The 15,408-nt window shown below is 37.7% G+C and overlaps 1 protein-coding gene across 3 annotated transcripts in view; it reads left to right on the plus strand.

The window, feature by feature from the left end:
- The first annotated feature begins 293 nt into the window (after positions 1 to 293).
- The window catches only part of GLRA2 (glycine receptor alpha 2), a 203,856-nt gene continuing 188,741 nt past the window's right edge, over positions 294 to 15,408 (plus strand). For 2 of the 3 annotated variants that reach the window (XM_003415982.4, XM_003415983.4), the window contains exons 1-2: positions 294 to 420; positions 2,559 to 2,692. In XM_003415982.4, the coding sequence (XP_003416030.1) occupies positions 353 to 420; positions 2,559 to 2,692 (202 nt within the window). In that variant the 5' untranslated portion in view covers positions 294 to 352. Of the gene's footprint in view, positions 421 to 1,144; positions 1,492 to 2,558; positions 2,693 to 15,408 lie in introns of those variants that run through there. The other variant, XM_010595778.3, reaches the window with a different exon arrangement.

A 15,408-nucleotide genomic window follows, 5' to 3' on the forward strand; every position in this document is an offset into this window, starting at 1 on the left:
AAAACAAAAGCCAGCATGGCATTGTCACCAGCCCCCTTTGCATGGTGATGCGATGAAGGTAGCAGCATTTTTATTATTCAGGAGAAGCAGCTGGGGGATTCACCAGTCCTGAGGCTTTGTCTTTCCTGGGCTAACTGATGGTCCTGAGCCTCGGTTTGACCTGACCATGATGCCCAGGACTGGCACTTTTTGTTTTTTCTCGGTAAACTGTACAAACCCAAATCTCTTTTTGGTTTTCAAGGAAATTAGATTCCTGCCAGATTTTGAGTCTGGACAATAAATAGATACTTTGTCCTAGCTTCTTTCTGGAATCATTTCTGGGATATTTTCCACAAGCATCACAGAAACAGGAATGAACCGGCAGCTAGTGAGCATTTTGACAGCCTTGTTTGCATTTTTTTTAGAGACAAACCACTTCAGGTAGGTGAAACGACTTTGCATGCTGATATTACATGAAAACTGTTTTAAAGAGAACATATCATGTAATTGTTATCTATTTTTCTATGACTTGTATCATATTATTTTAATTTGATAAAGTAGAGTTAGGTTTCTTTTGTTTGTTTTAAAAGCTTAATTATGGTAGGAGGGTGGTAAATTTCCACAAAAACAAGTTTTATGATGCATGGTCTCACGCTATGCATTTCAACACACATTTTCACAGCCAATATGATATTAAGCTAGTATCATGAGTTGCATGCTCTTTACATTTCTATGTAAGGGTAATTTTTTTCTTTTGAATTCTTCTGGAAGTCATTTATAGGCATTATTGGATGCAACATTTTTCATATAGTGGAAGTGATTGGATTAATTTGCCAGGAGTAGGTCATCTTATGTAAAATATAAAGGAATCTTAATTCTTAGCCAACTTGGGTTTCCTATAATATTTCAGCGGCTGGAAGTGTACTATGAGGAATACAACCCAGGCATTTTCTTGAAATGTCAAAAAAATTACATCTCTTTTTACCACTATATTATACTTTTCAGTATATTTGGAAATTAATTGCCTACCAGTATTTAATTAATATGACATCTTTTAATTTATGTATGTATGAGAAATAGAGTATGTGCAATTAAAGTAAATGAGAAATTACTATTTGCATGCTTGTATTTTCTACATAATTAAAAAATTGTCAAATCACTTGGTACTACAACATATGAGATTATTGCTGGTAAGTGAAGTAGCCATCCTAATGGCAGAGACTCTAAGACAGAGAGATAGGAGATGTTCATGCAACAAAGTGTAGGGCTCTCCATTTAATTTTCACCAAATGATGTGGTGTTTTTTCACAGAACCAAGAGAAATGGCATATAGCAATAATGCTATGAGTACTGGGAAAACTCACTATGTTCCTTTCAGGGTCACACCTCCTACTATGATTAAGAAAAACTGTAGGCTGAGTTTTATTAGAATCACCATCATCATCGTCTTCCCACCACTACCATCATAATCAAATAATACTTGATCAATCAGATGAATCTGCATATAGGAATGTGAGCATTTCTGGATGGATATATCAATTTTTAACTCCTACTAAACGTTTATACAATCTTTGCACTTACATTTGATGCCACTTATTTGAAAAATTGGCAAGAATTTGGTCTTTTCTTCATGACAGAATCAACAAGATGGTTTGTTAAACTATTGAAAACAAAGGTTGTAAATGTATACTTTTGGGAAGGACTCAGGATTCAGTCAACCACTACGTATTGTGAAAGAATTTATTTCACTACAAACCAAACGTGTTCTTTTTATAAAAGCCCTTCATTACTTTTAAAAGGAAAATAAAATCATATGAGAATTTTTCCAATCAACTTTTCATGTTTCTGATAATGAAAATGACAAAATGATTTTGAAGTGCTTTTTCATGAATACTTCATTGGAGAGCCAACGATTCAAATGCTTATATATAAATAACAACTGATAAAATAATAGAAGCAACAGACATGCTCATTGTTGACCTATTTTAGAATGGAGTTAAAATTTCAAGTGAAGATTCTCTTTTAGACAATACACTGGAAATTATTAATAGTCGACAGCTAGAATAGAATCTAGCAGGTGAGAAAAGCAATAGAATAATTACTTGCACTGTTTGCTTTGCTCTGTCCATTTTCTTATTTCTTATAAAAAGTGGAGGTTTATATTTAGAGCTGAAATGCTCAAACAATTTTTACAAAGTCATGGGAAAATGAATTTCAGAAAATCACATGGAATTTTAAAAACTACCACTTCACTTCATTGTGACTCTAGAAAGAAATAGCTTTAACTATATGTTCATAAAATCTACAACCTAAAATGATGCACATTGTTTCATCTTAAACCTTCTATGGCTAAAGTTTGGAAACTTAGGAGATATGACTCAGGGTTTATACCTCTCATTTTTTAAAGTTTCCTTTAGAACATGTACAAGTTCAGAAGTTGACCAAAGAGTTTGTATTTTTTTCTTTCAATTAATATTTCAAATATGTTTACCAAAGCTTGATGTTAAATATTATGTGTGCCGTAGATCTCAGGGTGATGAAAATGGAATTGTTGCTAAAAGAGTTAATGATGTGTTTAGGACGGCTGTCTGTAAAGACCATGACTCCAGGTCTGGAAAACAACCTTCGCAGACCCTATCTCCTTCAGATTTCTTGGACAAATTAATGGGAAGGACATCAGGATATGATGCAAGAATCAGGCCAAATTTTAAAGGTAGGTTCCACTTAAACTTATGTTAAGCCTTTGGGGAATCTTCTAGATGTTCGAATAGTTTACTCTGAAAAAAAAGTTTTCACGGATTTTTACTATAAAACGGAAATGGCAAGTATGGTATTCATTTTTTTTTGGCATTCTTTTGAAATAGCAATTTAAATATCTTAAATTTTACTTGCTGCTTGACAAGTTTGGAAACTTCCCTTGTTTGTGTTCTATTCCACAAAGAAAGCTAGTGTCAGAGATTATTGCCAAATTTCCTATTTTATCTGAAGTGGAAGTATGGCTGGAGGTGAATACAAGAGCAAATGATGGACTTAATTTGCATGAACATGTACCAGGATTTATACAAATTTCAGTGGCTACAGAATTGGTTTTAAATATTTGCATACAAAGTGAAGTTTAAATGTCAATGTAAAGCATACCATTTTACATACTTTCAGGCCTCTCTGATTTTTAAACTTGATTTTAAAAAAAAGAGGCTCTAATTTAAAACATCAGAACTTTTTGATTTCCTCTTGTTTAAATATTCTAATTGCTTATCTGAAATCATTAACAAAGATCATAGAATTGTAAAGTGCACGTGTCAAACATGGTGGAGACTTTCTTTGTTCAATTAGAAGCAAACCAAAGAATTTGGGGGTTTTGTTGTTTAACATTACAATGATAAGTTAATAGTCTAAAAATTATGTTTTTATTTATTTGGTTTATTTTTATGATGAAAATTATTCATTAGAAAAAATTTTATAGGAACTAATTATTAATGACTGAATTATTTTATGATACCTTAATATTCGAAGACATATTTTAAGTGACTATTGCCTTTTATTTCCTAATTTAATTTAACATAATGTCTTGTGAAGGGTTTATAATATGTCATAAAAAGAGAAACCTATATTCTATATATTATGTACCAATTCCAGCGTTGCCTTGGTTTTGCTTATTAGCAATTTAATGCATTACTTCCCTTGAGTTTTGATTAATTTTTATCATTGGTAAATATGAGCATGAAAACTAAATTTTAAATTCATTTCTTCTTTAAATGCTACACCTCTGAATATACCCAGCTTTGGGCACATTTCATAAAGAAATAAGTCAGAATGTTGACAATCAAGTGTTTTCGATTTAAAGACTATTTCCAGAAGAGACAACTAAACTAAGTTCAGAGTACAATTTTCCTGAAATCTTCATCTTCATCCCATTTCACATTAACTTTGTGCTCATTGCTTTGAAAGTCAAGAGTGGAAATAAAATTCTATGTGTGAGAAGAGAAGAATCAGCTTTCAACGGGACTGCTCATTCAAACAGTTATTCAGTCACTCAACAGCTTTTGAGTCTAAGTTACAAGCAAAATACTAACGATGCTGGGCAATTTGGAAAATGAGAGATGAAGCAGGTTTGAATGCTACCACCAGAAATTTCAGTGGGGAGAGCAAATGTTACATGAATACTTAAAATATTAGATAGAAATCGTTAAGTACCATGAGGAAGTATAGATAAAATGCTACAGGATTCCAACAAATGGAGAGACGATTTCTTATTAAGCTATTCATGGAAAAAGGGGCCCTGGTGGTGCAGTGGTTAAGCACTCATCTGCTAACTGAAAGGTCTGCAGTTTGAATCCACCATGTGGCAGCCTGCTTCCGTAAAGATTTACAGCCTTGGAAACCCTATGAGACAGTTCTATAGGGTTCTATAGACAGTCGCTATAGGGTCACTATGAGTAGGAATGGACTCGATGGCAATGGATTTGGTTTTTGTTTTTTATTTATGGAGAGGAGGCATTTAAACCGTGACTTGAAGGTTGAGCAGGATTTGGATTTCCAAAGATGGCAAATTGTTTCAAGTTTATGAGCACTTGTCTAATAGCAACTATTACTCCCCCTTTCCTGGAAAGAATTTTTCAAAAGATCAAAAAAGTGAAAAGGGTAATAAAGCAAACACTGTGTTACCTTTGCTATTTTAAGTGACCACATAGAATAAGCCATCATTTCTACACATAGTTCCCCCCCACCCCGGGAATGCCACCCTTTGGAAATGACATGTCTCATGAATCTAAAGGATAAATGAATGAGAAGAACGTAAGGTTTGGCAAAGCATGGCCATGTTTTTGAGATCTATCCACTATTTAAAGACCTGAGTTCGGGACGTTTTAATGACTTATAAAAGGAAAACAGGATAACACCACTCAAGGCTAACATTAATGAACTTCACTGTGTTTTGCCTGCCTCTCCTGTAACTCTCCACTTCAAGGAACATTGTTACTCTTTCATAAACTTTTATTACATAGGCTATTTATATGAGATCAATTACTTAACGTTTTGCACAATTCTGTTCACTCTGAGAAGCATTGCTCTTCCTGGATGTAAAACATTCCTCATCAGTTTAGACTAAAATTATTATCCCTCCTGGTGCTCCCATGGAACTTTATATGTCTAATATGGTACTTTTGCATATTTATGTTTTATTGGCGCATGCTCTATCTGAGAGGGCAGGGAGGTACCTTATTATATACTTATTCCCAACTCCTGGTCCAAATGCTTGGAACATCAGAGGTGCTCAATAAATGTTTGTTGAATTGAATCATGGACTAAAGGAGAGATAAATGTGCTTACCCTCTAATATGATTATTCCCTTATCCTCCAGTTAGCCTTGTTGCTTAGGTTTATTCATAACCTAAGAGGACAACGTCCTCCTGCTTCCCAGGACCCACTTCTATATATACGTAAGTGACTGGCAATAGAGCTATTATTGAGACTACATTTGGAGAATCCAGGGAAAATCTAATTTATAGGCAAACAGTAGCCAAGAACACAATCTGAATACTGAGATAGTTTTCTTTCTTGAATTTGTTCTATTTTCCTTATCTGTCCCTGAGCCACACCTCACCTGGAACAGTCAAGTGATTTCAAGCATGCACTGAGGCTTAGGTTACAAGCATTACTTTAGGGATGAGTGAGTAGGGAAGAAAAGTTGACTCAGAGAGGAATTGGCAAAGGTGAACAATTTGACTTTGGAGTTAGGTCTGTATGGAGCAAGTGTATCTAGCCATACGGGGTTATTTGGTTCTTATCAACTCTGCTTGCCTTGAACAAGAAAATGCTACCCCATCAGAAAAACCAATGCAATTGAGGGAAACGCCATGTAAGTCCTTTAAAAGACCACCAAACTTCTGGTTTTTACTTGAACCATCTTTTCTTTCTACCATGCAGAATATGAGTGAATGCCTGGTTTGAAAATTGGTAGGTACAAACTGTCCAGGGGACAAAGGCAAATCTCGAGTTTTCCTTCCCCTGAAGACTCTCTTTCCTGCCCTGGTTAAGGAAGGAACCGGGTGGAGAAGCCTCTAATCTGTCTAAAGCGTTACTAAGGGGGAAAATGTGCTCCCGTTCTTCTTGGGAGGAAGAATACAGAGTGCGTGTCATAGAGGAAAACCATTAACTTGTTACACAATGGTCTCTTTGTGCAGAGAAGGGAATGGAAGGGAAACACGTTTTTTCCCCCGTGTAAGGTCCCCTCCAACCTGAAGTCCCTCACTGTCATCTTTTCCAAAGCCGTATGTTTTCCATGAGAGTGTACATTTATTCATATCAATTTAAAGTTTTTTGAATCATGTGGGTCAGAACCTTCAACATAATATGATAATCAGAAGACTATTTTTTAAATGAGTTTTAATATACTTATAAAAGTATGGAACCCTTTAGGGGCTCTTAAACGGGCAAAATTACATTGGTTTCCAATTAGGATTAATACTCTATTTTAAAGAAAGAAAAAAATTCCAATAATAGTATATTAAGATTACATGTTCTTATTTTGGATTTAAGGAATCCTGGTGGCGCAACAGTTAAGTGCTTGGCTGCTACCAGAAAGGTAAGCAGTTCAAACCCACCAGATGCTCTGTGGGAGAAAAGACTTGGCAATCTGCTTCCATAGTGATTTCAGCCTAGGAAACCCTATGCGGCAGTTCTACTCTGTCCTATAAGGTCACTATGGGACAGGATTGACTCAACAGCACACAACAACAACAACAATTTTGAATTTTTAAAAAGCTGTTGTATAATGACTTAGAAAACAGAAAACTATGGTAAAAACTATCATATATAGTACTATCCTGCTATCCTGTACAAGACCCATTCCTCTCACTCTCTTATTCTTGATCAGTGCTTCTGAATGATTTGTCATGGTTAGTGGCAATCTTAACTTAAAGCTACTTACCTTCTAAACCTTAATTTTGTCATTCTTTTATTTCCTCTGTGAGAAAAATAATATCCATTATTTTTCAAAGTGGTAAGAAAAGCAAACTTTAAAAGGAGCCAATATAAACCCCTTTCATAAATAGATTTTTTTCCCAAACAATACTGTTTGATTACTAATAAAATCAACATTTATTTAGAATTAGCAAGGAATGTTGTTCCAATCATATAAAACATCTTGCTCAAAGAAAATCCAAACTAAACTTGATAGGAAGTAGGATAAGGCCTTAGGGATTCACAAGGGATGTTCTGCAATTAGAAACTGGAGTGTGGAGCAGGACCCCACCCCTATCAGGCTTTTACTGGAGAGGTTGTCGAGCACTTCAAAGTGATGTTCCTCGAGTCAGGAACTAGGTATACGTTTGAGCTTTTAGACTTCTTGGGCTCTGAAGGATGTCATTAGGATTACCTGGAAATAGTAGTGTAAGAAGATAGGTCATTCTTTTCTCTAGAATGAAGAAAAAAGGGACAAAGACAAGAAAGAGGAACACACAGATCAATTATGAAAATTACTGCTTTTTCTAAGTAGTTTCAGTAGAACTCGAACGGGGAGAATACCTGAGGGATCATCCAACAGTCACAGTGGCAAGCAAAGAGGATGTTAGTTGAGCTGAAGAGAAAAATAAATACATAAGAGAGATAACAGAGAACTTGAAACAACGAGGGAGCTAGGAAGAACACTATAGTATTTACTGGTTGATCAGCAATGTATTAATAAGAAGTTTATATAGTATGTGGAAACACTGGTGGCGTAGTGGTTAAGTGCTACGGCTGCTAACCAAAGGGTCGGCAGTTCAAATCCGCCAGAAGCTTCTTGGAAACTCTATGGGGCAGTTCTACTCTGTCCTATAGGGTCGCTGTGAGTCAGAATCGACTCGACGGCACTGTTTTTTTTTTTTTTATATAGTATGTAGAAATGAACGGTGATCAGGAACTGTGATTGTATCTAAAAGAGTGACAAGCTCCTTGGAAGTGCCAAAAAACAAATGAACTATGATTACAATAAAGATGATGATGACGATGACAATGACAACAATAATAGTGAGTATCATAAGAAAGAAAACAGAAGAGCAAGATTGGCCCACAAGAATGAAAAGAGTCAAATATGGGCCACTGAGATAAGTGGATGGTTTTTCGAGAAGTCTTCTAAAACATAAGAATATTTCTGTTTTCCTTGCTGCCATGAATTGGCATGAAAAAGAAATACATATGCATAATTTTTCTTGTTGGAAGGAATTCTTCTGCATACTTTCAAGTCAGTAAAATATTGCACATCTATTCTCTATCCCTGATGGGCTCAGAAAGATGTCATAATGGGCATATATAAGCCATATATGGGCATATATGTAAGCCAGAAAAGGGAGCCAGAAATGATTTAGACTTAGGTTCTATAATTGAGAGCCATTCTTAGAAACTACAAGAAAAAATAGCTTTTCTGATGTGCCAAAGCACCAGTGTAAAAACAAAGTCATGACTCAGAGCTGCCAATTGCCTTCCATGTATAAGATCCATAGAGACCTGGGTCAGATCTTGTCAAAACATAAATTTTAGAAATCCTCCATGCAGACAAAAACACAAGCTATGGCCATTCACGATTACCTGGCTCTGAAACCACGGTAAATGTTGATTCTATGTCAACAGAGAAGCCTCTTTCCCCACTTGGGTGATTTGTCTAGTGTTCGGTTGATTGATCAAGGTGTCATTCCTTCATCCTATCAGATATCTCTTTGTCAGTATTATTGTATCTTGAAAATGCCACTCGAAGCATTAAGCTTTTAAATAAGTAAAATGAAATGCTCAAACCTGGGCAAAATGCATTAGTTCTGTTTCTCTCTCTTTGAAACAAAGTCTTTATCTGTTTTAATGTAATTTTCTTTGAAAATAAAATGAGCCTAGCGTTATATCCTGAATTTCTTCCCAATGTGAATAAATACATTTCACCATAATATTTTGGTGGGGGATAGGATCTGTAATAGATAATTATTCACTGCACGTCTTTATACATGTCATGCATACTATTCTCTTTTTTTTTCATATCTAGAGATCTAAGGTTGAAAGTGTGCTATGTGACATTAAAACTTACATTTGTAGGCAATATGGCTTCCTGCAATTTCCTAGGAGTTAGTAGCTCAAGAGGTGTTTCAGCTATAAGTAGAACTAGATCCACGTCCGAGAAACAAGTGATCTTCAGGTCTCACTCCTTGGAAACTCTGTTGTCTATAGCCCAGTGGAACTCTGTGTAAGGGTCGCTTGAGCACCAATGTCCAGCAGGGACAGTTGGAATTGGTGTTTCTCTGTTAGTGATAATGCAGCCCCAACATGGCCGTTTCTTTGATCACCCTGGTGGATGTGGGCATCAGATTTTACTACGGATCCTGAGAAAGAGGAGCAGAATGCTTGCAAGCATCAGAAGCATTAGACTTGAATGTAGAAAGTAGCAGAAGCCTTCAGCACCTGAAAAGGGAAGCCCTATTCTCCCTTAGCCCTAGCTCCCCCTGAATTAGTCAACTGAATTACGCCCCTAAACTGCTGAGATGACAAAAAGCCCTAATGGAACTAAGCCCATGTTGAAACATGTGAGAGTCATTCTTAGAAAGCATACAGAAAAATGGGTTTTCAGGTGTCTATAAGTACCAAGCATGAGTCCAAGTTGTCAGTTGCAAAAAAAAAAAATTTAAAGAGATAAACAGTATATGACTTTTTAGGATATTCTTTTTTTAGTTATGGAAACAGCAGCTGTCCTAGAATGGAGTTTAATTGCAAGATAGTTGAAATTCCCGTTAAGGAAAAATTCTTTTTGACTGACGACATGGGCTGTAGCTATCTATCAGTGAGGACCATTCATTGAAGAAACCAGAGGACAATTAAGAAAGAAGAAAAAGAGGGAAATAGAAATCTATGACCAAAAGGAAGAATGGATTTATTTTAGAAACCATCCAACAATGTACATATAGTATGTTCATATATGCACTTTCCAAAGCATATATGTATGGGGGAATATGCACACATAATATGTTTGTTTATAAACATATACTGTGTTTGTACATACATTAAAAAAAAAAACCAAACCCTTTGCTGTCGGGTTGATTCTGACTCATAGCAACCCTATAGGACAGAGTAGAACTGCCTCTGTAGAGTTTCCAAGGAGTGCCTGGTGGATTCGAACTGCTGACCTTTTGGTTAGCAGCCATAGTACTTAACCACTACGCCACCAGGGTTTCCTGAAAAATACACAAGAGACTGGAAATATTGGTTGCCTCTACAAAGGGGGACTAGATGGCAGTAGGACACAGATAGGAGGGAGAATTACTTTTCTCTGCATACCTCTTGAGTGTTGATCATTACATGTATCCTCAATTCAAAAGGGGGGTTAATTGTTAAGTATTTGTGGAGACTTCGTCTCACATACTTTGGACATGTTATCAGGAGGGCCCAGGCCCTGGAGAAGGACATCATGCTTGGTAAAGTAGAGGGTCAGCAAAACAGAGGAAGGCCCTTGATGAGATGGATTGACACAGTGGCTACAACAATGACCTCAAACATAGGAACAATTGTGAGGATGGCACAGGACAGGGCCTTGTTTCATTCTGTTGTGCACAGGGTCACTATGAGTTGGAACTGACACAATGGCACCTAATTACAACAACAGAGTCCAGGATACTATCTTAGGAAGCATGGTCCACGGTTGCAGATTGGAGTCAGGGTTGCCCTTATTGTAAGTGCAGAAACACCCATGTGACCTGATTTCAAGGGTACCCAGAAAGCCTGCTTGAAATCCTCTGCCCAAAATACTTCCCCAGCCCAGCTTGCTACTACAATGGCTAAAATTACAGCACTGTTGCATCTGTCTCATATTAAAACCACATGACCTTTGGATGGAAAACAGATTAAGCCTAATCAGTCATTTACTCCATAGTGTGAATGAGAGTATTTTGTCCTACTCTGGAGTTGGGAGAGAACATGAAGGCACTAGGCATTTTAGAGTAAGACAATACGAGATAAAAAGGAATAAAAGGGTTATGTGAGGGAAAGGCTGAGGGTAAAGAATGGTAATTTATATATGATGGTTTTGTTCAGGGATGATTTTAATGAAACTTTTTAAACGTTTCAAGTTCACTGGCTGTGCTGCAATTTATTTTTTGTTTTTGCGTGCTGTATGGGCACCAATCAATACATTTGTATATGCAAGGCTCCTACTATGGGCTCACAAAGTGAGTGTCATGGGTTTGAGGTGACATCAAAAAGGAGGCATCAACGACAGTCTAATGCTTTCTGGCAAAACATGTTCCAATAAGTTTGTCATTATGCCTTCCATTTCATGGCGACAGAGTAGTACAGTGGTAAGAACCCCACACTTGGATCCAGAAGACCCAGGTTCATGTCCTGGCTCAGCCACTTTTGAGAGAAGGTACCTTGACTTTTTCAGGCCTCAGTTTCTCTTCTGCCTTAACCCATCTCATCTGGGTCGTTCTGAGAATCAAATGAGATCATGTGTGTGAATGACATATTTTCAACCATGATGATTTGTCTTAGTTATCTAGTGCTGCTATAACAGAAACACCACAAGTGGATGGCTTTTAACAAACAGAAATCCATTCTTTCACCATCTAGGAGGCTAGAAGTCCAAATTCAGGGTGCCAGCTCCAGGGGAAAGCTTTCTCTCTCTGTCGGCTCTGGGGAAGGTCCTTGTCATCCATCTTCCCTTGGTCTAGGAGCTTCTCAGTGCAGGGACCCCACGTCCAAAGATGTGGTCTGCTCTCAGCTCTACTATCTTGGTGGTAGGAGGTCCTCTTCTTTCTGCTTGCTTCTCTGTTTTATATCTCAAAAGGGATTGATTCAAGAGCAGCCTAATCCTGTAGATTATGTCCTGCCCCATTAATATAACTGCCTCTAATCCTGCCTTATTAACTCATAGAGACCCTATAGGACAGGGTAGAACTGCCCCATAGGGTTTCCAAGGAGTGGCTGGTGGATTCAAACTGCTGATCTTTTGGTTAGCAGCCAAGCTCTTAAGCGCTGCGCCACCACTGCTCCGATTAACATCATAGAGGTTAAGGTTTACAACACATAGGGAAATTACACCAAATCACAAAATGAAGGACAACCACACAACACTGGAATCATGGCCTAGCCAAGTTCACACACATTTTTGGGGGGCACAATTCAATCCGTGATTATTACAAATAATTTTTATTATTATTACTATTCCCCCACTTCTCTTTTACAGCCCACTCACTGTGTATTGTCAAAACTTACTTTTCATGATGACTGGGTCTTCGTAAATTGTTGTTTTATCAATGGAAAAAAATAGTCAGAGAAATTCTAGTATCTTAGAGTTCTACCAGAGTGACCAAAATGTACCATGTGTGTCAGTTGGTTTTCCTTTTATTAGTTCAGTGAGAAGTTTCACAACCTGAAAAGGATATTTCATATTTGTAAATACGAAGCAAAGAGGGAAGCATTTGTGGGAAAGAATTATCTGTATCCATTCAAATCCCATCCTCAGTTATTTTCTTGTACTCAATTTTTGTACAAACTGAGTAAAAGACATAGAACCAATTTTACCTGGTGCTAGAAAGAAGAACCCTGAATTTAACTGAATATAATGTGACTGTCATTTCTGATGTATTTTCTTGTCCAGGTACTGCAGTTGCAGGGGTCACTGCACAAAAGTGCTGAATTGATTTCCTATTTTAGAATACATATTTTATAGAGAGCATTTGGCCCCTATAACATGGCACGTTAAGAGTAGTGGAAATGGAAGTCCATAATTTAGTCTTTGGAAAAATTATTACATTGCTCCTTGGTTGATTCTGGGTGACCTCACACCCTTAATTTTCATTATGGAAAGAGCCTAAACATTTTATCCTGAGTTCTACAGAGCTTAGTGCTCCTCCCCAGGCTGAAGAGCAATTCAGTCAATTTTGCTCATAATCTGAGACTTCATTTTAAGGAAAGGATAATAGATGGCATCAATATCAGAGTATCTCAGTATCTAATGTTGGGATATTATAATATTCATGTTTAGAGTGTAAAAAAAATAGTTATTGGTTTGTTTTTGGTGGTGCTGGATATTTTTTTATCGTGTTAGGTCAGACACCTCTGAAATGTGGTCTTAAAAATGGAAATACAGTTCACCAAGCCTTATAAAAAGGTCTTTGGAAGAATTCTGGGCTCTCCTTGGAGAGAACTCCTAAGATGCTGTCCTGACTGTGACATGCAGCATTTGCTCACTGACTTTCTTCTTGAGAGGGCTACTCTGGACACTTGTGACTGATTTCAAGCACTTTTAGCCATGTGAAAGCCACTAAAGGAAGAATATGAGCAAAAGGCATAGATCTCTGAGTGGTATTCCTAAGAGTGCAGGACACTTAAGAACAAAGTCACTAGTGTACCCTAGTCTGGCTACACAACTGAGTGTAGTCATGGGGCAAGTACAAGAAAGAGAAGCTGGACCCCCTCTGACTCGTGTCCTGGTTTGCATATTCACCCTCTCCCTCTGAATATGAGTGCACCAAATGGTGGCTCTGTTTTATAAATACGGTCACCCAAGAGCACAAATGAAAATCCTGGATTGAGTGAAAATATGTAAAGTTAATAGTCAATTATCAAGTTTTTGGCTGGAGAATGCATTCTTTTTTTTTTTTTTTGTATTTCTTTTTTCTGAGTGGGCGAGGATCATGTTTTCCTGAGAGGAAAAAAAAAAGCCACACTCGTCCATACATTGTAAAAGCAATAGAATTAGAATACATTTGTGGCAAGGGAGCACATATGTGGGCACAAGAAACTATTTGTAAAGGTCGCACAGCTTTGTGTTTGAGTCTAAACCCACAATCCATTTGTTCATTGTTTTAATAGATAGTGAGCAGTTACTCTATGTCAGGCATCATGTCAGGTAATAAGTATACAGTGGAAAACAGAAATTTAAGCTTTTTAAATGTCCGTTCTTAGCACTACTATCTCGCTTCTGTAAAAATCAGAATATAATTCAGAATTTGAATTCGGTAGTATCCAGAAACTTTGCAGGAAAGAGATGACACACTCTAACTGGGTGTAAGGGGTTGTAGAAAAACCAATCCCTAAACAGGACAGTGTAGTACTCTAGGACTGTGGACAGCAGACAAGAAGAGGTAAAGGAACAAGTGGGTACCAGAACCTAGAGAAGGTGACTGTATAGTGAAGCTACCTAATGGGGTCTGTGAAGCAAGGCAGTCAATCTGTGCCTTCCTGTTGTTGGATGCCGTTGCGTCAATTCCCACTCATAGAGACCCCACGTGACAGAGTAGAGCTGTCCATAGGGTGTTCTTGGTTGTAATCTTTATGGGAGCAGATCATCAGGTCTTTTTCCCATGAAGCCACTGGGTGGGTTCAAACCACTGACGTTTTAGTTTGCAGCCAAGTGCTTAACCATTGCACCACCAGGGTTCCTTCTGTGCTGTCCTACCTGGGAGAAAGCCATGGAAGACATACCCTGACCTCACTCTCTTCCTGCTTTCCATTATCCTCTGAGAGCCTCTCATTGGCCAAATCCAACTAGAAGTCAGAGGGCAACGGTGCCATTGAGGCACAACTTGAAGGTCAGCCTTCCAGGGCACAGCCCAGAAATCAGGGCACAGAGAAGAACAGAAAAGAGAAGACAGTGATTCTGGAGGGTAAATGAAAGATAGCCAGCACAAATGTCAACTCATGAGTAAAGTCATCCCTTGATATTCAGCTGGGCAAGTAGACGTCTCCAAAACTAATGACAAGATCAGTAAGCCTTCCTTTATCAGTCTGGGGAAAGACGGGAAATGAGAAAGAGCTATTTTTTGGATACGTGTGTGTAAGAGAGAGAAAAGGAGAGAGAGATCTTCCAGTGAAATATATGAAAATAATATCATTTCCTTTCTGTGTGATTGAATAAGTTTGCTAATATTGATGTGTTTGCCTCCGCAGTAATCACCTCCAGCCTTTCCCAACTGGAATGTGTTGTAGGCTTAGATCTGAACAGAAGACTTAGTGCCAAGGCGATACAAGGGGCAGTATTTCTGAGACAGATTCGTTCCCTCTGTACTCTCCTGTTCTACAAGGAGCTGGAGGAGGAGTGTAAGAAGAAGAAAATATTAGGTGGAGGGTTAGAAAAGCATGAAGATCGGGAGCATGCTATGTGTTTCAAGGAAATGGCGAGTCCAAGGAACAGTTACTTGTTTTTTCACCCCTTGCCTGGTTTGATTACTGGCAGCTGAAATACAGCTACTTCTCATGAAAATTCTGCTACTTAAAAAAAATCTCAGAGCCACCTAACCACACAATTTTTATTTCATTTTTTGAAACTCAAGTGTACACAAAAGAGAATATAATCTGTCTTCCACCAGCCGCTCCTCAGAAACCCTATGGGGCAGTTCTACTCTATCCTACAGGGTTGCTATGCGTCGGAATCAACTCAACGGCAACAGGGTTTTTTTTTTTGTTTGTTTGTTTCTG

Source organism: Loxodonta africana, chromosome X (genome assembly GCF_030014295.1).
Source record: "Loxodonta africana isolate mLoxAfr1 chromosome X, mLoxAfr1.hap2, whole genome shotgun sequence".
Lineage (NCBI taxonomy): Eukaryota > Metazoa > Chordata > Mammalia > Proboscidea > Elephantidae > Loxodonta > Loxodonta africana.